This window comes from Pteropus alecto, unplaced genomic scaffold, assembly GCF_000325575.1.
Source record: "Pteropus alecto unplaced genomic scaffold, ASM32557v1 scaffold79, whole genome shotgun sequence".
Classification (NCBI taxonomy): Eukaryota; Metazoa; Chordata; class Mammalia; order Chiroptera; family Pteropodidae; genus Pteropus; species Pteropus alecto.
This window is the reverse complement of record NW_006494612.1, coordinates 7,163,933-7,188,072: the sequence shown is the minus strand read 5'-3', so window position 1 is coordinate 7,188,072 and position 24,140 is coordinate 7,163,933. Positions and strand designations below refer to the sequence as shown.

At 37.6% G+C, this 24,140-nt stretch overlaps 1 protein-coding gene and 1 pseudogene across 1 annotated transcript in view; both read left to right on the top strand.

The window, feature by feature from the left end:
- The window catches only part of LAMA4 (laminin subunit alpha 4), a 129,655-nt gene that overhangs the window by 57,272 nt on the left and 48,243 nt on the right, over positions 1 to 24,140 (top strand). The window contains exons 7-13 of the mRNA XM_025042460.1: positions 1,267 to 1,418; positions 3,185 to 3,295; positions 9,271 to 9,382; positions 12,112 to 12,279; positions 14,532 to 14,725; positions 19,275 to 19,391; positions 23,766 to 23,914. Coding sequence (XP_024898228.1) covers positions 1,267 to 1,418; positions 3,185 to 3,295; positions 9,271 to 9,382; positions 12,112 to 12,279; positions 14,532 to 14,725; positions 19,275 to 19,391; positions 23,766 to 23,914 — 1,003 coding nt within the window. The remainder of the gene's footprint in view (positions 1 to 1,266; positions 1,419 to 3,184; positions 3,296 to 9,270; positions 9,383 to 12,111; positions 12,280 to 14,531; positions 14,726 to 19,274; positions 19,392 to 23,765; positions 23,915 to 24,140) is intronic.
- Positions 5,537 to 5,652, top strand: LOC112474369 (annotated as a pseudogene).

Genomic DNA, 24,140 nt, shown 5'->3' with positions numbered 1-24,140 from the left:
ACACCTTTTTTTTTTTCTAAACAGGAAATAGGTTAAAGAAAGCTTTGCCTTAGAAAAGCTTTTATCAAGAAAGTAACTAATATTTACTTTTAAGTAGAGTGGTTTAAAGACTATTTTAACTTTAGGTATCCCCTCCCCCCCCCAAAAAAAATATCTTACCTCTCAGTCTCTCTGAGCATCAGATATTAATATTACCAACGAATCACATCTTATAAGGTGGCACAGAATGTGAGGCATGAGCAGGGCAAAGTTTACACAGTGATAGTGTAGTTGGTCCCCTAAGTAAGGTCACTTTAAGGACATCGAGATGCCTTTCTGACCTCAGGCATCTTCCCCATTAGCCTGATGTGTAGGCTGGGAAGTCATTCTTTTGAGAGGGTATATGAGTAAAATCATGTTAAACTTAACTAATTAACATATTAACAACCATTAACACTTTGTCTCCATTTGTCAGTTCTCTAGAAGAGAGCACAGTCTGAAGGAAAGAGACTGAGAAAAGGAAAGTTTCAAAGTGTTTCTTTGTATGTGTGCCCCAGGAGGGCACTGGGTCCTTGAGGGGTGATGACAATGGTCAATGGAACTCAAATGTGAAATTCAGGGAGCAGTGAGAAACTGTGAGCTACCTTTCCACACGTCCAGGTTCATCAGATATCAGGGAGCAATATTCACAATGATGTCTTACAGACCTCCTCCTGCTGACGTGTTCATTTAGACAGGAGATCAGGCCATAGGAAGGCGCTGAGACCCCCCCTAGGGTGAGGTGAAGGTGAGGTGCTACAGCTTGACTTGAGATGAGAAAAGCTAACAGGAAGAAAGGAGTGACAGCAAATAGCCGTCTTCACCAGTGGGCACCAAGTAAAAGCCCAAAACCTAGCATGAAGAGACTCATCCCAGAGGGCCGTCCACCACTAAAGAAAAGTGGACAAGGCTGCTCCTTACCCACCCATTTCAGATGGTTTGCTCTTTGCGCTTCCTTTCTTTCTCAATTCAGTGCCTACTGTTCACCTTAACCTACTTTCTCTGTTGCGTGTGCTGTTTGTTCTTGTTATGTTTTAAGTGGGGTTGGTGCCTTCTGTATAGTTTGGCTCATCTTAGGCAGTCTTCCACTTTGAGAGTAAGAACTAGTTCTATGACCCGAAACAAGTCCTCAAGGAACAAAAATAAAAATAGTATTACCTAAGGGAGTACACATAACGATCTACTTTAAGCAGCATGATTCCCAGCCAACTTGAGTTTGAAGAAACAATGTGCTCATTTTACCTCCAGGCTGTGATAAGTGCATCTGGGATCTAACTGATGACCTGCGGTTAGCGGCCCTCTCCATTGAAGAAAGCAAGTCTGGTCTGCTGAGTGTGTCATCTGGTGCTGCTGCTCATCGGCACGTGAATGAACTCAACTCCACCATCTACCTCCTCAAAGTATGCGGAAATGTCATACCTTCTACATGCTTTCATTCTGGTTTCACAGGTCGCTCCTAATAACTTCTATCCCTTTGGGTATGTCAGTCCTTAAATTGTTAGACTGAGGAAATTATGAAAGGTTAATTGTAACCATGAGCTTCAGCCCAAACCCAGAGCTGCCATCTATAGAAGAATGCAATATGGAAAATAAAATGACTAAAAAACTAGTATCTATGTACAAAACTATTGAAGGAAGTGAAACCCTTAGTTCTTTGGCGAAGGTGTACATTAGTTATTCAAGTAATTATCACAAACTTACTAGCCTCAATTTGCAATGTTTTGAGTAGTTTCTCTACAAACTATGTCTCTGTCTCTCTGTCTTACTATCTCTGTCTCATTGTCTCTGCTTTCTCTCTCTCTCTCTCTCCCTCTCTCTCTCTCCTGCCTTTACCTTTCCTTCTCATGGTCATTTTTTTTTTTTTTCATTTTTCCATGCTCATACACACACTTAAGCACACAACATACCCACATGCTCTGTTTTTCCTCAAAGGTCTAGTGATTAATTTCTAATAAACAAATTTAAGGCGGCAATAGTCAAAAACAGTACACTATACTAGTGCTTGTACATCCAAACTTTTAAGAGGTGTTTTTTTTCTCCCCTCTAAATCATGGGCTTCTATCACAACCAACAGATATTTTTTAAAACAATAATAATTACCTGAAAAGACAATGGAATTAATACCAGCACACTTTTTTTACTTAATTAATTTAACATAATAGTTAAGAGGACAAACGTTGAATTCAGATTTCTTCAGTAAGCTATTTAACCTCTTTATTGTTCAGTTTCCTCATCTGGAATTGAGGATAATTATTGCACCATCTCATCGGTTGTTAAAAGAATTCAGTGATATATGTAGAGCAGTTAGAACAGTACCTAGCACAGCAAGTGCTCATTACTCTACTTTTTGGAGGTGCAAATGATATCAACAGCAATTGGCCAAATATCCAAAGTGAAAAATCTAACACAAATTATAAAATCGTAGAACTAGAAGGAATTTGTGAACATTCTATTTCAAACTTAGAAATCATTCTTATCCAAACTCACCTGTTCGAACACATTAAGGCACTAATTCTCAGAGGAGTCACCCAGAGTCAGACCTCTTGATACCACTCAAATCCTCTTTCTCCAATATCACAATCTCAAGATAGGTACGATTATAGCTGACAGAAAGTCAGAGCCAAGATTGGAGGGTTTACTCCAGAGTAATCCAAGTAAAGTCACATTTGGACCAAACTCCTCAAAAATGAAAAAGAGACAAATGGTCTGAAATCAAGAGAATTGCTCTCCTTATACCTAAACAAACAAACAAACAAACAAATAAATTTCTAAACTCCATTTAGGTTGATCTGGGTGGGTTGATCATTTCCTCGAAGACTTTCCAAAATTGACATTTTAAAACTCAGACACTCAAGGCTACCACCAGTCTATGTTGTGCCTTTGTGCAAATTAGAAAAAGGTGCCAGTTCCCCATGGCCAGTACACCCCAGGCCAGGGTCTCTGCCTGATGGGCAGAGCTCACAATTTTAGCCTCCAGGGCCTTTGGAAACCTCATACAGACCCCAATTTTCACAGTAGCCTACAGCAGCCTAAGGACCCCAGTAGTTTGGGAACAGAGACTAACATTCAACTCTGAGTCCTCTTACACGGAAGAGTTTTTTGTATATTTTTACAAACCTAGTGTGCACATCTACTGATTGTTTTCAAAAATTTTTTTTTTTCACAGACAAAATTATCAGAAAGAGAAAACCAGTATGTCCTGAGAAAGATACAAATCAACAATGCTGAGAATACAATGAAAAGCCTTCTTTCTGATGTGGACGAATTAGCTGAAAGGGTATGTATTCAGTTTCTGGAACTGCCTTCAGAGAAAGGACTTAGCTGGTATGAACCGACCTAATCACAAACAACTGAGGCTTAACATAGCACAGAAAAAATACAGTGACCCAAGTACCTTAAAATAAATCAAGGGAAGACCTGTAGAAAAAATATATATATACTCAGTCTCTACTGTTTCTTCTCATTTGATTGGTTTCCTTGAAAAACTGTATTTATGGGTAATTTTCGATGTGTTTGCTGCTGTTTAATATGGCCGATATATGTTCCAATTAGGATAGTCATCCAGCTGTTTGCCTCGGCATTTTATGGCTAAGAGCTATAGAATATCCAGAAATAAGCTTTATTATGTAGAATATAAAACTTATGTTTACTAAGGATGCATTAAATAATGAAAGGAAAGAATAAGAATTGTGCTGAGAAAGCAATTTTGCGATTTGGCAGGAAAAAAAAAATTACTTTTGACCCTCACCTTATACCATATACTAAAATAAAATTCCAGACAGATTAAAGACTTTGAGTTTGAATTTCAAATTCACAAGAAAACAGAACTTAGTGATTATTAAACCATGAAAGGAAATAACAATACGCTTAAATACAACGTGAGGAATTACAATAAAAAGAAATAATAGATTTGACAAGATAAAATTTCAAATACCCTGGAAAACAACTAAAATTAAAAAGTCAACTAGACTAAGAAAATTATGGAGAGAAAAACAACTTGTAAAAACGCTCACAAATTAACTAGAAAAATATTAAAACTCAAGCAAGAGTCAATATGAGAGACTGTACTAATTCTGTACTAATAAAAATATATATAACTAAACCACAAGGCACCATATTTAACATATCAAGATGTTTAACACATGTTTTTTTCCTGGTTGTGCTCCACCAGTGCTTCCCAGAGTAATCTGGAATTTCTGCTTTCCAATACTGGTGTTTGACATTATAAACTAAAGTTCTTTTCAAAAACAATTCTCATTTTTTACATAAATAAAGGTTAAAATAACCCTGATAATCTCTTTTGACCTTGGAGCCCTTAAACTTTTAAGAGATTAAGCTTCTAAAACTATAAATTACTCTAATTGAACCCTTGAAAGATTCAGCTACTTTGAAATGTATATGAAAATTGTGTCCTTCGTACTGCGCAATGGCACATAGTAATCCAACCACAAGCATTTGACGAGCAGTGAGATTTCTTGTTTCAAAGGAGATACCAAGAAAGAAATCTTTGTAAAAAAAAACCTCATTGTTGTTTCATTTCAGTGTCATGGAACTTACCAAAAGTGTCTCAATTCTTGAAGAAATGTTTTCACTAAGATTAGTTTCTCCCACAGCTCAGACACAGAGTTACTGATCATTTTGTTGTACAGTTTTCCCTTTTTTGATATAAATTAAATGCAGGCTTTCATAGGGAGGAAATAATGCAAGCTGGAAAGTAACATCCCAGTAGAAGAGACTCCTGGGCAACAAGAACACACCAAAAGCAGGAGGATGATGATAAAGCTATCGGAACATTCACCCAGGTGTTTCCATTGATTCTTACTGAAAATAACACTCTTCTGAGTATGACAACAGTTGTGATGTTGCAAGAACCTGTTGAAACTTTTCAAAATAAATGTTCAGAGCTGACCTTGAGGACTTCTCAAACATCCTTCTAGCCTTTGGTCTAGAAAAGTCCATGATTGATTCTTAGAAGGATTTAAGAAAATCTTTGTCTTAGAAAGCCTTCTATCAAAAAGTAACTAATGTTTGGCCTTAAATAGAGTGAAGGGTTTTATTGTAGTTTCCCACAGGGATAAAAATTACAGTAATGTTGCCTCTTGAACTTGAATATACCTTTGTATGCAAAATATCTGTCACATGAATCTCAAGTGACCCAAATCTCACAATTTACATTAATCTGAAGTTATTGATTTTGTCCCAACCTCCATATCTAAGTCCTCCATTTTCTTTCAGGAAATTTTATAGCCCTTTCCCACCTCCTATTTCTGGGAACCCCTATAGGATACTTATGCATTTGTGTTCACAGTCACTGCTCAAAGGGGCCTCTCTTTTATGACTGCTGATCATATCTGTAATAAAAATGCCAAGGACTATGGCAAGACCCCTCTTTCCCATGTTCCCAAAGTCACCATGCTAAAGTCAAGAGTGTGACGTGGTTCCATAGTATAGCGGTTAACACGTCTGTTTTACACGCAGAAGGTCCTGGGTTCGCGCCCCAGTGGAGCCACGGTCCATGGTCTACAACCATGCCACCCTGAACAAGCCCAATGTCTGATCTCAGAAGCTAAGCAGGGTCGGGCCTGGTTAGTACTTGGATGGGAGACCACCTAGGAAGACCAGGTGCTGTAGGCATAAATAATAATAATGAAATAATAAAAAAAATAAAGTCAGAGTGGTGTTAGGCTATAAGCAAAAGTGAAAATGGGGGCTCTCACCCAGTCTCAGTGCTGCTCCTTGCCATCTGGTGCTTGAAGATACATTGCAGAGCATCAAGTCACAGAGCCCAGTCTCCAAAGGCTGGCTCAAGAAGGTACTACACTATCCCCTCTACATCTACATCTCTTCCATCTCCCCGCTACTCTTTCAGCCACAGCAAAAGCCTCCTACATATAAACGCATGCAAAGAGATCTTTAAGACTGGAAGGAAAATAGTTTGCCTCCACACATCAGAAGCACCTGGACCTCATTTCTCATCCTGACAAAGAAGCAGGACCAAAAATAAAAATTGCTTAAGACCTGATATATTACAGTTATTGCGCTGGATGCTAGGGGATACTGAAATGAATATAATAAGACCTCTGCTCTCAAGGAATTCACAGTCTAGTAAGGGAAACATACATATAAAAAAATTATAACACAGCATTCAAACAGAGCATGGTACAGGTTAGAGGAAGATAATTCTAAGGAAGAAATAATTAACTCTTTCAGCAGGGAAGGCTTTTCAGAGAAGATGAGCATTGACCTTTGCACTGAAGAATGACTAAGAGTTTATCATGTACTTTCAAGCTACTTTCTACCACAGAGCAGAAAGATGTGAAGCAACATGGTATGTTCTTGTGACTAGAAGAATTTTGGCCTTGGCCTTACAGAAGATTAATTGTAAGGCAAGGAGTGGGAGATAATGCTGAAGAAGTTCTTAGAGGTCAGATCATGAAGAACCTTGACTGCTATGCCAGGAATATGTGAATTTCACCCCGTGGACTTTGGAAGACATTGAAGCATTTACCTAGAACAATGAATTGATCGGATTTAAATTTCAGCAACATTCCTCAGTAGGGATGATTGATTGGTGGGTAAAGACTCTGAAGATAGGGATGCCAGTTAGGAGACTGACACAGTAATCATCGCTACCTTGTCTTCATTTGAAAAGACTCTGTACAAACAGGAGTCAACTGAGACTGTGGTACTGGAGAATAGGAAGAAAGACAGATGGCGAGTGGAATAAAAACAATTTGAGGATCAATTGTATACGAGGAATAACAAGGAGGAAAACTCTGACTTGGAGAAATAGATGACTAAGACTGAAAACATAGAATTGATTACTCTGGACATCTTAAGGATGAGGTATCTGGATGCCCAGCGGGCAGTTAGAGATTTGAGTCTGTAGCTCAGAGAAGAGATCAAGGCTGGAAAGTTATTTCGAAGTCGTTAATATTTAGGAAGTAGGTAAATCCACATCACTGTTCAGATTCTGAAATGAGACACTAATATTCCTACTATTATTTTGTCTAAGACTATCCCTATTTGTGCTTGTCTCCCAGAGTTATTTTTAAAAATTCCTTCTTTCACTCTCAAAAGTCTCCTAGTTTAAACAATAAAATATACGATTGCCCTAGATATTGATTATCATCCTTACTTAATCTGGTTGATTTTTTAAAAATTAGTATTCTAGGTGCGTTATTCTTTATGCACTGCACTACAAAAAAAAATCTTGCTACTTTTTATATCGAATGTGTTTGAAGAGAATTCACTGTTTAGATGAGTAAATGATTATTTCATTTGTAATATAAACCATCAACTGGTTTATAGTTGTGAAATAATTTTTTTATTTCAACTTTTTATAAAGCAAGGTGCACCTGTTTCACTCTGTGCCCATATCATTAGTTTCCTTCTATAAGCAAAGTTACAGAAAAAATAAAGCAGTCACATAAGGTATTACTACATATTTTAGCCAGTAATTTTGCTATTTAATGGAATGAATGTTCCTCTTTGCCACTCTTTGTTAAATATAAATAAGTGCCCTCTAGTGTTTGTCAAAAAGAAGAGGTTTTATTAGAGATATGATATCCTCCAGCTGTCTTTCATTGCTTCAATTCAGTTTCCATATCGAGAAATAAGTTAAATGAACACAATAATAACAATAACCTTTCCCTTGAACAGTGAAAGCAAAGTCAAAAACATATGTTGTGCTTTGCAAATATAACAATTTACACTAGTTCAAACATCAACTTGTTAAATTTTTTGAGTGTTTTAAATGGTGTCCATATTTTTTTTAAAGCAGAAAGGGTTGACATTAGTAATAAGATTCATCTTATTTTCTGCGTCATCTTATTTTAAAATAATCGCAAATTTTGTGTTTCTGGAAAGCATTAGAACAAGCCAAGAGGAAGACAGGAATTGGACAAAGGAGTACAATGATTCAAAATGCAATGTCCATTCAGAGAACCCACTGTTTAGGGAAGAGGACTGATGGCTGCATTACTCCTGCACAGGGACCTTTATATGGAGGGGATTTCAGACTTGCCTGATAGAAAGCCTCTGGGGCTTGTGTTTGCTATGATACCATTTCTGCATTCTCTTCCTTGACTAAGGGCCACTTGCTTAGGGAAGTATTGCCTGGGAAGTATTAAAACATTCCAGGTAAAATCTCTCAGTTAGAAAATTGGATGAAAAAAGAAAAGTTTGAAATGGCTACTCCCCTGTCCTAGGGAAACTGTGCAGTGGTACTAGTACTCTGTGGGGCAAATTGCCTTGCAGTCCACTTGAGTACTGCAGCACTTTGTGACAGAGCTGAACCAAAAAAAGCACCAGATGAGGCAAGTAGGCATCTACCAAATGCCAGACTGAAGAAATTCTCCTCCTCTTAAATATAACCCAGGAGTCAGTCTTTCTAATGCCAAAAGGAAGTACATCCCCCATGCTGTGTATATAGGCCAGTGTCCTGGCCCTGAAACATTTCTTAGCTCTGCTTCTGTCCTTACACACACACAGAAATACACATATACACATGCGCCCACACACATCCTTTCTTCAGAAGCCACATTTGAGTTGGGACTTCATGTTGACATATTGAGTTGGGACTTCAAGTTGACATACACTATGCGGGTGCGCTAAAACAGAAGCTCCCAAGTTGAGAGGATGGAGTCGGCTTCTCAGAAAAGAGTTCTATTCACTCTGAGCCAAATCTGCTTCAGTGGTTATTTGTACATAAGTGACATCGATGTTGATGGAAATCTGGAGTGCAACACTGGAAACAGCATTTAGCCCAGTGAGTATAATCTTTTCAATCCCTGTGGTAATTCAGTTACAGCAGTGGTTGGACCACCCAGGAGCTACCCGACACATGCGGCATTTCAAGATCTGCCTACTTTCTCAACAATTTTCTCTTTAAAGCTTTAAGCTCATTAGTCAGCACAATGTCAAACTGATCAGCAGACATGGATAATTTCCTAGTCTGGCATCTTGAGGTACAGTAAAAATTCAAACTGTAAATTACCTGTGCAAGGCAGTTTGTTGGATTGAACTGTGACTGATGGCATAGGAATGGCATCTGATTTTATAGCTTTCTGTAATCCTAAAGCTGGTCATCACATCAGCCTTCATTCATGGTTTCTGGGATATTTTATATGTTATAGAACTTTCACATACCAGGGAAATTTATGTTTATGGACTACATTATACCCGCATACACATATACACAATATTCCCTTCTCATAAATTTAATCTGGTGTTTATGTGGATTATTTATAGGAAAGTCAAGCCTCAAGAAAGAGCCAGCTGGTTCAGAAGGAAAGCATGGACACTATTAACCACGCAACTCAGCTTGTAGAGCAAGCCCACGACATGAGGGATAAAATCCAAGGTAAATATATTCTCTTCTGGTTCAGCTTACTGTCAAGGGAGCATTCCTGTTATTAACAACAGTAAAAACTAATAGCTGCTGTTAGTGCTTACGATGTGCCAGGAACTGTCCTGAGAGTGTTATAGGTTTGAACTTATATAAGGTTGACATTTCAAGTTTGTTTATCTGGGATTTCTGAGCACTCATCTCTACTTATGATCTGTTGACTTTCAAGAATAAATGTACAGAAACACTCCCTTTCCAGGCCTTTCACAGAAGTGGAATGCCAAAATACCTTTCCAACAGAGAAAATTGCATGCTATGGTGTCTCTAAAATTCAAGAGGTAAATAGAAATCATGTTTTTCTCAATTATTTACAATGAAAACACTGTGTTTAGTTTAGAGTGGCAGTGAATTGTCTGCTAATCCAAATCATCCTGAGTTCCTCTATGATGCTCTTTCCCAGGACACAGACGGGCAACTTGCTCTGGTCCCCAATCCAGAAGAAAAGAAAAGCAGGGAGGGGGTGTGTGAGATTTCTTTGCCCTAAAGCATTGTGACTGATTTGACCTTCCCCCTTGAAGGTTTACTTATTTGTGCTCTAACCTCTGGTAAGTGTAGGCTGCATTCTAAAATCTATCTTAATAGCATGTTGAAAACCAACCTTCATTTACCAGCAAAAAACAGGTCATTTTGTTTGTTCAAAGATAAATTCCTTAGGTTACAATCTGCTAAGATACAGTATGTATGTCTTTCCATAGTTTTTATTATTCTATATATTAAGAGCTGGATGACAGCACCAAGTACATCTCAGGGCACAATGCCAGTATAAGGACCCACAGTGGGAGCTTCGTATCATTATACTGAGGTATAGGGAGCATATTCCAAGAAAAGAGATATACCAAACCAAGATTAATCATTTGCTATATTTCCTTTGGTGCCTATAATGCACAATAAAAACAAATGGCATACATTCGAAACATTTCTTTCTCCCAGCCTCATCATTGTACACTTTTGCATCTCCAATAAAATATTCTTTTCCTATAACATTTAGAGTTACTATTGATTTGTTTAAAAAGTAAGATCGAACCTAGATTAGCTGACCTCATTTAATTAAGAAATAAATATCCCTCTACGCAGCAAATAAAGCCAGAATCCTAGTAAACCATTCAGAGAAAATAATTCGTTTTTCTGTTGTTACTCAAATTTTGATTCTAAAGTGTTTCATTAGAAAAGAATCTAAACCTTCTTATTTGACATTTTAAGTATAGGAAAAGTTTGGGGGGGGGATGCAAAAACCATGTATGGAAAACAATAATTTCCATTAGTTTTTACCTTTTTGTAATAATGTATAAACAGTCTCTGAAGACCAAAGGCAAAAATGTCATTGTCTACATTTACTTTTTCTAATCTATACCAGACATGGATAAAATAAAACAGGCCAAAACTTTAGATATAATATTTGCATCTAAATGCCAAAGAATTTAGCCTTGCAAGTGCTAGTTCTAAGGGAAATAAAAATCTATGTTTAGGTTACTTCAAAAGTTAGCATTTTAGACTTTACTTGAAAAGTGAATGTTTAATTTCTTCATAAGTTTGTAGGATTTTTTAGCCAGTCTGAGTGTCCCTGTAACTTATTTATAGCATTAAAAACCTCTCCCCTCATTTATCTCCTTTCTTTCACAATTCGGGAACAACACCAATAGTTTGTCATTCCTTATTCCCAACCATTTCTAAAATAACTGCTGGTGACCTTCAAGCTATTAGCTATATAAAATACAAACCCTTATTTGGTATGATTTATGTGACACCAGTGTTTGTTTACCCATCTTGTCTGGCCAACCGCATAGATCATAGTAAACCACAGACACACAATTTCATTTACACCAACAAGATAAAATTCTTCCTCCCAGAGCTGCCATAGGCCGCAGTGACAATTACATAACTTTTATCTGATTATATGTAGTAGGCAGAGAAAATCAGAGAACTACTCAGCTCTGCTAGTATTTAGACAACTCGTTGAATCCCCCTGAGCCTCAGCAGTCTCTCCAGCTCTAAAATTCTCCATTCCACTTATGGACATAAGATGAAAATGACCTAGAGTCAAAGTGGCACAATCTTCACAAGCAGTTATACTATAGAAGGCAAGTAGCAATTGCAAAAAATGTATATATTAATGAGAAAAAAAACTTAAAAATGTTTATATCTAGTATGTAGAATAATTTGAAAGTCTCACTTGAACAATTATAGATACACTCTCATTTTGGCTTAGAGCTTCAGTAAATCCTTGGCTAAAATACAATTATTATCTCCAGTGCATCCTGCATATGACAGGAGATACTTCAGAACATTTTCTCTAAGTTTTGAATTTTATGTAAAAGTTTGATCAAAGGCCCCAGATTTGTGTGCCTTAAAAATTAATGTTTTTGAATCACTGTACAAACCAAGCACAGTTAAAATCAGGGCAGGCTTTGTATCAATCCCATTCCCATTCTGAAGGCACCAAAAGGAAAGCAAAGAAGAGTAATTTCGTCAGGTTTTACTTCTCCCTGGAATAGATGATAAACTCAGATGCCGGCATCAGTATTTGCAGTGTGAATATCAGTATGCTGTCTTTCGGGGAGTCTTTCTTTCTATTTTAGGAGCAGCACTGCCCTTTGCCCTCACTCACCCACGTTTTCAATGGCATCACTGTAAAATGCCCAGTCACCTCTCTCAGCTATCTTCTCTTATCATTTCCTTCCTTTCAGAGATCAACGACAAGATGCTCTATTATGGGAAGGAGCAGGAACTTAGCTCTGAGGAAATCTCTGAGAAGCTGGAGTTGGCCCAGAAGATGCTTGAGGAGATTAGACGCCGTCAACCATTCCTCATTCAACGAGAGCTCGTGGATGAAGAGGCAGATGAAGCCCATGAACGTAGGTGTATTCAACTCATGGAGCCCAGCACATGTCTGTTTTCTTTGTGGGTCCAGAAGCAGACACCAAGTCACAGGGCAACATTTGGTCAAAGCAACCAATTCCCAATATTCAGAGATATGTAGAACTTATATGTGGCCTCGGGGAATCATTCAGCATAACTTGACTATATGACCAAGATTTTTAGATCCAGGCCCAACCTTGAGCTTTTGAAACAGCTGAGATTCCACAAGGCATATGTAAAACTTTTACTTCTGAGCAGAAGAAATAAGGACTTAGCTTTGTGAAAACGTATAAAACAGGGAGTGGAAGGCTCACGGGAGCGAAGTCCCATGATTACAGTAAAGGAAATTATATTGAGAAGCCAGTAAAGCTACAAGCCCAGTAACATTCATGTTCTGAGGTCTATGAATGACTTTCGATAATTTTTAACCTCAATGGAAATTTAGCATTTCCTTTAATGATGCCTGTAGACATCAAATCACAGTAGTATTTAGCAAACCTTGAGTTGGTCCCTGTATCAGCTATCAATTACTATCTAACAATCCACCCAAACATATTCAGTTAAAACGATAAACTTTTTTTTTTTTTTTTTTGCTCTTGATAATATGGGTTGGTAATCTGGACTGGACTCAACCCAGACAGCTCATCTCTCTGCTCCATGTGGCATGGTTGAGCTCACTCACATGTCTGAGGCCTTAGCTGAGACGGTCGGGCCTCTCCCTCCATGTCTTACTCTCAAGGAAACTAGCCAAGGCTTGTTCACTTGGTGGCTGCCTTCCAAGAGTACAGCCATGGAAAGTGTAAGGTTTCTCACATCCCAGCCTTAGAGCTCAACAATGTCATATCCATTGTCTTGGTCAAGACCAGCCCTGATTCAAGGCACGAGGAAATAGACTCCACTGTCAATGGGAAGAGCTGCAAAGTAGTTATGGTCATTTTAATCTACACAGTCAACAAAAGAAGCCATAGGTTTGCATATCATATTTTAGCTGTTGCTGTTATCTTAAAACATTAAGTTCATCAGTAATTCAAAATTATAGTAATTAGTCTCATCTTTAAGTCTTATTGTTTAATGCACTAATAAATAACATATATTATTATATCACCAATTTGTTTTTAATATATTGGTCTCCTTTTTAATTTTATGTATATTATTCTATGCGTTTTAAACACATTATAATAAAAGGGTCTGAGGGTTTTACTAGATTTACAAAAGGGCCCGTGACGTAAAAAAGGTTAGGAACACCTCCCATAGATCATTTTCTTGCAATTGTCACTATCGATTTCTGCTAAGAATTAATGCGAACATTCAAAAAGAGGAATATTCTTGACTTAAAGACATTTATAATAGCAAACATATAAAGTCATAGAAACAGTAAGAACCAAAGAATAATCTCTGGCCCTATTTCTGAGTCAGAATGAGGCCAGCAGTCAAGAAATCTGGAGCTTTAATATCACAGCCAAATGCTTCCATGCTGCTTGACTATTTTGGAATCTAACAACCCTGCCTTGGGGAAGTGGGACCAACCACATCTACCTAGCCACTTTCCACCTGGTGAATGCATTTTCAACCACTTCCTTTACTCAGCCATTAACTTGTATCTTTTGCTCAGTGATGTAAGAAAATACAAAATCTGAACAAGACAGACTGGTATTCCCTGGAAGAAATATAGAATTAAGGCACATAGTCAATGTATATAACTTCGATCAGACAACTAAGACATATACAAAGTTTAAAAATGTACTATTGCCATTTAAATCTTTCCACCCAAAATAATAATTCAGGTTTGACCTACAAGAACCTAACTAAAAACAGTTGCCTGGAGAGAATACAGACAATGAATGGTGTGGACATTATTTGTCAGTAACAGACAATATCCTTTTGGTTATTTTTAATAATAAAACTATAATATATTTAAATCCTCTTTATATGGTAAAATTAGTATAATAATCTGGCTAATAATCGACATAGTATAATGATATGGTTTCCACACAAAACATAATCTTAATAAGAAAGTTAATCAAGTCCTTCTTTTGGCTGACTGCCATCAGGAGTTCTGAAGCCCTACAAAATAGTATTTTTTTTTTACTTCAAATATAAAACATAGGCTATTGTTTGTGAACAACAACTTGACTCTCTATTGCTAAAAAAGGCATAGCCTGACACGTTTGCATCTCTGCTAAATGCTGATGGAATGGGAAAAGATGGGAGAAGCCCCGACTGAGTTTCTGTGTCTGTTTCTTCCCAGTGTTGAACCAGGCTGAGAGCTGGCAGAGACTATACAATGATACTCGCTCTTTGTTTCCTGTCGTCCTGGAGCAGCTGGACGATTACAATGCTAAGTTGTCAGACCTCCAGGAATCACTTGACCAGGCCCTTGACCACGTCAGGGATGCGGAAGACATGAACAGAGCCACAGCAGCCAGGCAGCGGGACCACGAGGTACAGTAGACACTCTAACTGAAAATGCGCTTCAGGCATTTAAGTTATACAAAGAAGAGACAGTTGGTATACAATTTTTAAACATTCATATGTTTTAAGTATGTGTACATTTTTTGCCACTGTAATTTGCTAATGTAAATGTGTGCACCCAAAATCAAGTTGAAACCATTAGAATTGTTTAGCTTTTGCACTGATAAGAATGCAGTTGTTCTCAGTGCTTGTGACCGCATGTGTGGATGTGTTGCTTTTGCAAATGAGTAAGCATTACACTATTCCTATGCCTGCCTTTTTTTATACCGAGAGCACTAGAACACCAAAGGAACCCAAAACCATGTTCCTGAAAGGAAATGTGTAATTTTTGGAAAGGAATAATGAGTAAATCTCACCAGCCTGGCTGGTCAGCAGCTGCAGAGATAGGGAGTCTAATTCAGGGCAAGGTCATACAAATACAAACAGGTGAGGAAAATCCCAGACGTGGCCGTAGATTGCAAAGGCAGTCATCCCTATGGAGCCAAGATTTGTGCATGCCCACGCCTAGAGGGCTGAGAACTGCTGGTGCTCATATGTCTGCTTCGAGCGATGCATGCACTCACAACCACCACCATAGAGAGGGGTCATGTGATAGGAAGGCAGTGCATCTTTGGGCATACTGATAAATATTAGAGTGAAAAAATAAGAAATAACTATGAGCCAATACATTAATTCAGTTATGTTTATTTTTATTGTTGGCAAAACCAACTAAAACTAGGCTCTCTACCCTACATTGCTACATCTCAGTAAGTCGTTGTAAAATGTCCTAAATAAAAATGAATTACACTTATCACTTTCTAATAGGATCAATTCCTTAGTCAATATTTTTTAGAAGAATAATGACCAGGAAAGCATTCTTTGTTAAACAAATGCATACTTACGTTACACGACAATTTAGAAGTGTAAAATAAAATAATTTCTTCAAGCAGATTTCAAGAGAGTTTCTGAGACTCGTCCTTATCCTTGAATTTTTCCTCTTGCCCACCCCCACATTTAGTCAACCACAGGATCCTGCCAATTTTACTATTGGAATATTTGTAGCTCTCTTTCCTCTTTTCTATTTCTCTATAACTCCTAGTTTGGGCCTTCATTTTCAACCACAATAGCTTCCTCCTCTCTCTCTTCTGTTCTTGCTCCCTTCCAATTCACCCTCCCCACCCTGCCAGAGTGGCCCACATAAATAACTGACATTTACCTTTTGCTCATATTTAAAGTCTTCATTTTCTCCTTATGACCTATAGTAGAGCCTTTGACACTATAGCTTGTCAATCATTTAGTGAATTATAAAATAAGTTGTGAGGGTTGTAACCAGCATTTTTAAAAAAAGAAAAAGTAAAAAAGAAGTAAAATAGAATTGAAAATATCAAAGTACATCACCTATAGGAAGGTATGATTTCATCACATTTTTGCTTTAATTATGTATGCGTACTGGATTGCAACATAAAATGTGTTTTGTTTTGTTTTTTTTTACCGTGGGTCATGGTTAAAAACATTTGAAAGACATTGTCGTATAGGATCATCTATGCTGTTTCCCATGGCATGTGGGACCCTCTCTGATGGGCCCTGCCAGCCTCCTCAGCCTCACCCCTGCTTTTCCCTGCTTTGCACATTCAGTTCAGACAATATCACACTACCGGTCTTCCCATCTGCCTGAAAAGCAGACTCTTTTTCTCCTTCACCTGGATAACCCCAGGTATCACCTCCTCCAGGAGGCCTACCTCACCGTTCCTGATTAGCAAGTTCTCCTCTCCAGCAATCCCAAAGTATGCTTTGTGCTCATCTCCTTCTGTCTGTGACCATCTGTTAATGGATCTGTGTCCACAACTCGATTTAAGTGTTTTAATTTTACATTTTACTGTTAGACCTACAGCATGCCTTAGAAAAGAACACTAAAATTCCAATCTTTATACAAAACAAAAATAAGCACATAGTTTAATCATTTTGATGTGTTCCAATAGTAGCCACACAACTAATAAGTACATATTTATTTCACTATTCTGCTCCCAACCCCAAAGGGTAACAGAATAATAAAAATCTTTATCAGATGAATGTAGGATTCTATATTTCAAAAGTAGGTTAAATACTTTTTGAAAATTTTATTGAATTTATTGAGGTGACATTGGTCAATAAAATTATGTTGGTTTCGAGTGTTTAATTTTATATCATTTGTATATTGTGCGTTTACCACCCAGAGTCAAGTTTCCTTCCGTAACCATATATTTGACCCCTTTTACCTTTTTCTACCTCACTCCCACCCCGCTTTCCCTCTGGTAACCACCATACTGAGTTTTTGTTTGTCTTGATAATTCACTTGTCGCTTTTCATTTTATATCCCACATATGAGTGAAATCATATGGTTCTTGACTTTTTCTGTCTGACTTATTTCACTTAGCATGATAGTCTTAAGATCTATCCATGTCGTTGCAGATGGTAGTATTTTATCTTTTCTTACGACTGAGTCGTATTCCATTGTTTATATGTACCACATCTTATTCAGTCATTCATCAAAAGCCGCTTCCATGTGTCGGCCACCACAAATAATGCTGCAATGAACATAGGGGCACATATATCTTTATGAATAAATGTTTTCAAGTTTTTCGGGTAGATACCCAGAAGAGGGATTGCTGGATCATACAGTAGTTTTATTCTTAATTTTTTGAGGAACCTCCATACTGTTTTCTATAGTGGCTGTACCAATTTACATTCCCACCAGCAGTATATGAGGATTCCTTTTTATCTATGACCTCTCCAACATTGTTAATACTTGTCTTGTTAATAATAGCCATTCTTACAGGTGTACGGTGGTATCTCATTGTGGCTTTAATTTGCATTTCTTTAAAAGCACTGTGTAGAGATTCTCACAAGCCAAAGCTGCGCCTTCCCAAGACTGTTTCTATCATTTTTTTTTAAGGATCAGAAATTTTTTTTTTTTTTTTTGGCATATGTGAAATGGATACTGAAGCATACAGAATAGTGCTAATTATGTCATCTTCATAATTATCAGTTTCCAAAACTTTTTGGTCAAGTTGACCATCTTCTTGTGGGAATATCTTTATTCATTTCAAAGCTAATTTTATTCATTCTTCTAATGCAATATATGATAAGTGGGAGAAACCCTTTAACGTGAAGCATATTATTTTCCAACTACTGCAAATGAACTTATCATGCAGGGCTGTTAGCACACAGCTTTGAAGTCTGGCTGTGACTTCAAGATGTTACCACTGTTCCCTTAAGGCAACCCAGATTCAGGGGCTTCCAGATGGGGTCAGAGTCTGGGGTCTCAGACTCTGTAAAAAGAAAATTGCTTTGAGAGAGCTAAATAATAACCAAACTTTTTCACCTCCCTTCCTTATAAACTTTAAAATGGTGCAGAGCTAGATAACTACTTTTCCTTGTGGAGATAAGAATAATTAATCTCAGGTAGTCACACAGTATTAAGCTTGATGGATATTGAGGGGAAATTGGTTTTTTAATGTTCTTGCATTAAGAGGATATTCAAATAGGATTCTTTTCTGTCCCTAGACCTTTACCTTTCCCTGTAGCAATGTATTTAGAGAAGAAGAGTTCCATCTTCCTTTCCACTAAATCAGGAAAGACTGCAGGAAGTAAGAAAGACATTAAGATGAGCTTAGAAAGTCTTAATGTATGGCCCTTTATATCTAGGCTCTTATAATTATTTCTATGATAGCCTAGATTATACCATAACTTACAGATTTCAACTCCAATTTAAATTACCATTTCTCAAGTAATTTCAATTCATTTTTCACTCAGATGATAAAATGAGTCGTTTACTTTTTCCTCTTACTGTTTTATTCTATGCTGCTCTCAAACTCTTGAACTCATTCGAAGCTCCATAATATTTCTTCAGAATCATAACATCCTTGCCTCTAGAACCCAAAACTGAAGGTAGAAATTAAAGCATTCATCAAAAAATGTATTAGCAACTAGGGCGATTTCCCTCTTCAAAACTCCTGAGCATCTAACATAATGAGCTCAGAGTGGAAGGAAGCAAGATTACAATTTTGCACTTTGACAACAGGACCATTTTAAATTTTGAAAAGGATGTTAATATTATTTTATATATGCATTATTTCTGTCCAGATGAGCTATTTGTATCCCAAGATAGTACATGGTAAAAGTTTGTTTTGAATTAATTCATTTTCTTATTATTGCAAATATAGAACCAACATTCCTGTATCCATAGTCCCACTTTACATTCATGAAGAGTCAAAGGCCCTCTCCGAAGTGTTAACTCTCTGAGATGGTGACATTATAAGAAATAATCATAGCTAAGCTTTGAAGCTCCCAAATTGCTTACTTTTGTCATTTCTACATTATAAATGAGAAAACTGAGCATCTGGTGGGCAGAATTCCCCAGAGCTGTACAGCAGTCAGGTGGTGGGGCTAGGCTGGAAACCCAGATCTGTCTTGATGCAAAGACAGTGAATTGATACTGACCACTCTCCCTGATGCTTTCTCTAAAGCCACCTCTTTGTCTCTCCTTTGTTCCTTCCTGAAGAAACAACACGACAAAATAAGGGGACACATGGACAAGGTGAACACCTCCCTGAGGACGTCTTCAGACTCTTTGACAACACCTCGTCTGACCCTTTTGGAACTTGATGATATAATAAAGGTAAGAACCCATGTGACTTGTTCAGGTTTGCATTGATAGCACATTAGAACAGCAGCTCAGTGTCACAGAAGAATAATTGAATCCAATTCAATTCTATCAAGGTAGCTGGTATTATAAAAATAAGACCAGGTGACTGAATTTTTTAGTTTTTTTCATTGTACGGTGGCCACTAGCCATGTATAGCTGTTAAATTTAAATTTAAATGACTTGAAATGAAATAAAATTACATTTTTAATTCCTCAATCACATTAGCCATAGTTCAGGTGCTCCATATCACCACATGTGGCTACTACATTGGACAGCACAGATATCATCACAGAAAGTTCTCTTGAAAGTCCAACTCTAGGTTCATCCTACTCACTCTTTACTCATAAGTCGTATGTTTAATAAAACTGGCAGTCAAAATCCATAAAAGTTATACTTTTGAAAGTAGAAATTTTCCAATAAAATTCAGTGATCCAACCATCACCAAAGTACTCTTAGCTCATTTTTATTATCTTTGAAAGGGTGTCATTTTAAAGTCATCTGGTCACCATGTCATTCTTTAGCTATTTCAGCACCAAGTTCCCGTCTGTCTCTCCATCCCTATTCCCAACACTATCCTTGGTGACGTCAAAATCTAGATGGCTGAGCCCACCAGCTCTCAGACCTCCAGCTCTTTGAACTCCTATCCAACAAGCTTTTCCTCCAGTCCATCTCTTTTATCCCTCTCTGATGGCCATATCTAGGTTTTGTCATCAAAAACAGTATCTCATCCCAAATCCCAGCTTCAAGCACCTTTCTCCCTGCACAGCATCTCTTATCTCACTTACTTATCTCAGACCACATGGAGACCTCTTCCACTTTATTTATCCTATTCCTCTCATACCCTCTCCTGCCTCCTTAAGCAGCTAAAATAATCAATATAATCATTCTTTGCAACCATCCCTCATTTCCATATTCACCTATGCTCCTACTGTACTCACTTGAGAATTATAACTTCATATACCCAGGGAACCCAAGTATCAGGGCCACAGTGCAGCCAACATGACTAATGGGAAACTTACTTCCCGTTCTCTCAGCATGGCTGATATTTGCTTCATGCTTCATGCTTCACTGAAAAAAATAGAAACAAAGACAACTCCCCTCATCTTCTGTTCCCAAATCTACCTGTTTACCTGCATCTACCTTCCTTCCTATAGTAAATAATGAAGTGTCCCTTTTCCTGTCACAGTCCAGTCCCTCTACCCATACTCTGAATCTTATTCTTCCTCACCTTGAAAACACAGTAGCAGGGTAGGGCTCCCAAAAGCATGCCCTCTGTCTTCTCTTTCACCCAGTTCTTACTCTTTACTGGATTGTTACTACTCACATACAGACATGCTCTAATAGCTCTGATCTTTTAAAAATTAAAAAGAAAAAAGCCCTTGCTTACATCTTCTCTAATTTCTGCCTCATTACTCTGCTCGGCTTCATGGCAAAACATCTAAGTAATTTACAGTCACTTTTTTCCACCCCCTACCTCCACGCTGTCTAAGGTACTCAACCTACTCCAAACGGAAATCCATGTCCCACTGAAACTGTGTTTGTCCAAGTCACCAGTGACCTCAATGTAGCATCTCTCTCCTCAGCATTCTCAGCCTCGCATTGTTAACCATCTCTCTTTATTTAAACACTTGGGGCTCCTGTCTTGGCTCCTTCAACACCCCACTCACTTGGCTCTCCTCCCACCTCATTGGCCATTTTTTCTCAGCCTCTTTTGCTGGCTTTACCACTGCACATTCCTGTGGTAAATATTTTAGGCTCTGCAGGCCACACACAACTGCTCTCTCTTATTCTTTTTGGTTTTTGTTTGTTAGTTGGGTTTTTTTTGTTTGTTTATTTGTTTTTTTACAACTCTTTAAAAATATAAAAATATTCTTAGCCAGGAGCTATATAAAAACAGGCTTTGGGCCATACTTGGCACTGGGCCGTGTTGAACCTTGCTCTTGATAATGAAAAGCTCAGTGTTCAGTCCTGGGCCTTTCTTTCTATTTATACTTTCTCCCTAGTTGATCCCATTGAATCTCATGACTTTACAGAGTAATTATATGCATGATTCCACATTTTTACCTCTGACTCTGATACCTCCACCGAGTTCCAAACTCTTAGATCCAAATGCTTACTCAATGTTTTCAAGCAAGAACTCAGCATGGTTTGTAGGAAACTCAGTTTCATCTACCACTTTGATGTGTAGTAGACATATTAAATTTAACACATTCTGAATGAAACCTGGTCCTTCCCTAGTCTCCCCCACCTCAGTACATGGCACAACCCAATAGCTCAAAGCAAAATTCTGCAGTCATTCTTGATTTCTCCTTTCTCCTCACCCCGCTTTCAGTGAGACCTGTTGGCCCTATCTCCAGAATGAATTCTGATTTCCTATCACTACCTTCTTCTTTGCTGCTACTACTTAATCTTAGTCACCTCATCCCCAATGTGAGCTGCCATAAGAGCCTCCTACTGATCCATTTGCTTCTACTTCTGCCCGTCAATACTCATTTTCTATGCAATAGCAGAATAATCCTTTAAAGACATAAACAGATCACATTATTTCTCCCACATAAAATCTCTATTAACACTTATAAGAAACAAGCTCACTTTACTATGGCCCATGAGACCCCCTAAGTGACCTGGCTCTGGCCCACTCCTTTGACCTCATACCCTACTCTCTCCCTCACTCACTGCACTCCAGATTCTTACATCCCAACTCCTCTCTATTTTTCCAACATGCCATACTTTTTCCTGCCTCAGGATCTTTGCACTTGCTGTCCCAAAATCTTCAAATTGCTAGTGGCCTTGTGACCATTCAATCTAAGTGTCCTCTTACCTTTATTCACTCTCCAAACCATCTTACCTGTTGTATTTGATTCGAAATACTTTTTACTCCCTGAAATTAGCTTGCTCACTTATTTGATCACTTGTTGATGATCTGTATCTTCCCACCAGATTGTAAATTCTTTGAAAGTAGAGACTGTGTTCACAGCTGTGTATCCTAAAAGAGTGTCTGGTATATAGTAGTCATACAATAAATATTTGTTGAATGAATTAATAAGTAAAAGTGGAAAGTCCATGGTATTTTTTTCTGCTTATACAATTAAAACTATTTTTTTCAAAGTATTGTTTCCCAGATGACCAACCAAATGGCTAGAGGTTTAATACTGTCTCCGTAAAAATAAACCCTATATGCCAGGGACTGTGCTACATTCTGGGAATATCAAAATAAACATAGTTTTTGTCTCCCAAGATTGTGTAATCTGGTGAGTGTAATATTCAAGTAAAAGGATTATAGTAATGAGATATGTGGATAAATTATATATATATACATACACACACACATATATACACACTACATATACATATATATGTATGTATATATATATGTATGTGTGTGTGTGTGTGTGTGTGTATATATATATATGTATGTATATATATGTGTGTGTGTGTGTGTGTGTGTTATATATATCCATACTGAACTCACCCTGGAGTTGTTAAGGAGGGCTTCACAAAGGAAGTGCTATTAGAGCTGCATTTGGAAAGATGAGTAGAAATTTTCTAGATAGATCAGACAGAAAAGAAAGGAAAGGTATTCCCCAGACAGGGAAAATAATGTGTGCAAGGACACAGGGGCCAGAAAAATTATGGAGCATTAAAACAATGATCGGTTAGTCAAGGTTGGACCCTGGAAGGTAGTAGGATGAGGAGTGGTAATAAATGATGAAATTGGTGAGAGAGGAGGAGTCAGTTGATGAAGACATGCTAAGGAATTGGATTTGTTCCTGCAAAGCAATAGCTGGTTTTGAGAAGGGAAATAATACAATCAGATTTACTTAATAGGAAGATAACAATCTCTGCTGGATGGCAGAGAATGGATTAGAAGACTAAAAGAATGGGCGCAGGCGAGGAAGTTAGATCACTCAGGGAGGAAGGGGCTGAGTCAAACCCTAAGGAATAGCAGCTTTTGAAGTCTTCATCCTGGCCAGTGAAATAGGAGAGAACAGTGTCACACAGGCTAGCTTAGGTTAGTTTTGCTTAGTTTAATTGTTTAGTTTAGTTTAGTTTAGTTTAGTTTAGTTTAGTTTAGTTTTGTTTAGTTTTGTTTAGTTTCGTTTCATTTTCAGATCAGAGACAGCAAAGCATGTCTGAATGCTAGGGAAGCAATCAGCAGAGAAGGAGTTGAAGATTCAACAGAAATAGATAAATATCTACTTATAATATTGTAGACTCTTGTAGACCTGGCTTGAAATTTACTGAACTTCACAATAAGGAAGAATAAAGATTATCTTTTGATATTCTTTGGGGAAAATGTTTTAAGTTCTTCTAAATTCAATTCATTTTTTAAAACATTTTCTTAAGAACGCATCAGGAATTTACGCAGAAATAGATGGAGCCAGAAGTGAACTACAGGGAAAGCTAGCCAACCTAAGTAACCTCAATCATGATTTAGTCCAAGAAGCTGTTGACCATGCACAGAACCTTCACCAAGAGGCTGAAGAACTGAGCAGGTAATATTCTGGTTTTAGAAATGCAAATCTCTGCATAGACTGAATAATTTTTATTCAATTCCAAATGCCGGAGCTACTGGGATACAATGTTAATAGCTTGGTTTGAGGATTACATTTGCTCATTTATTTGTTTGTTGATGGTCAGTCTGAGAGCCAAACATTGTTTATTGCAATTGCTTTAGGGAGACAGTTTTTAGATTTTTAAAAATCTGTCAGTTAAGGGAAA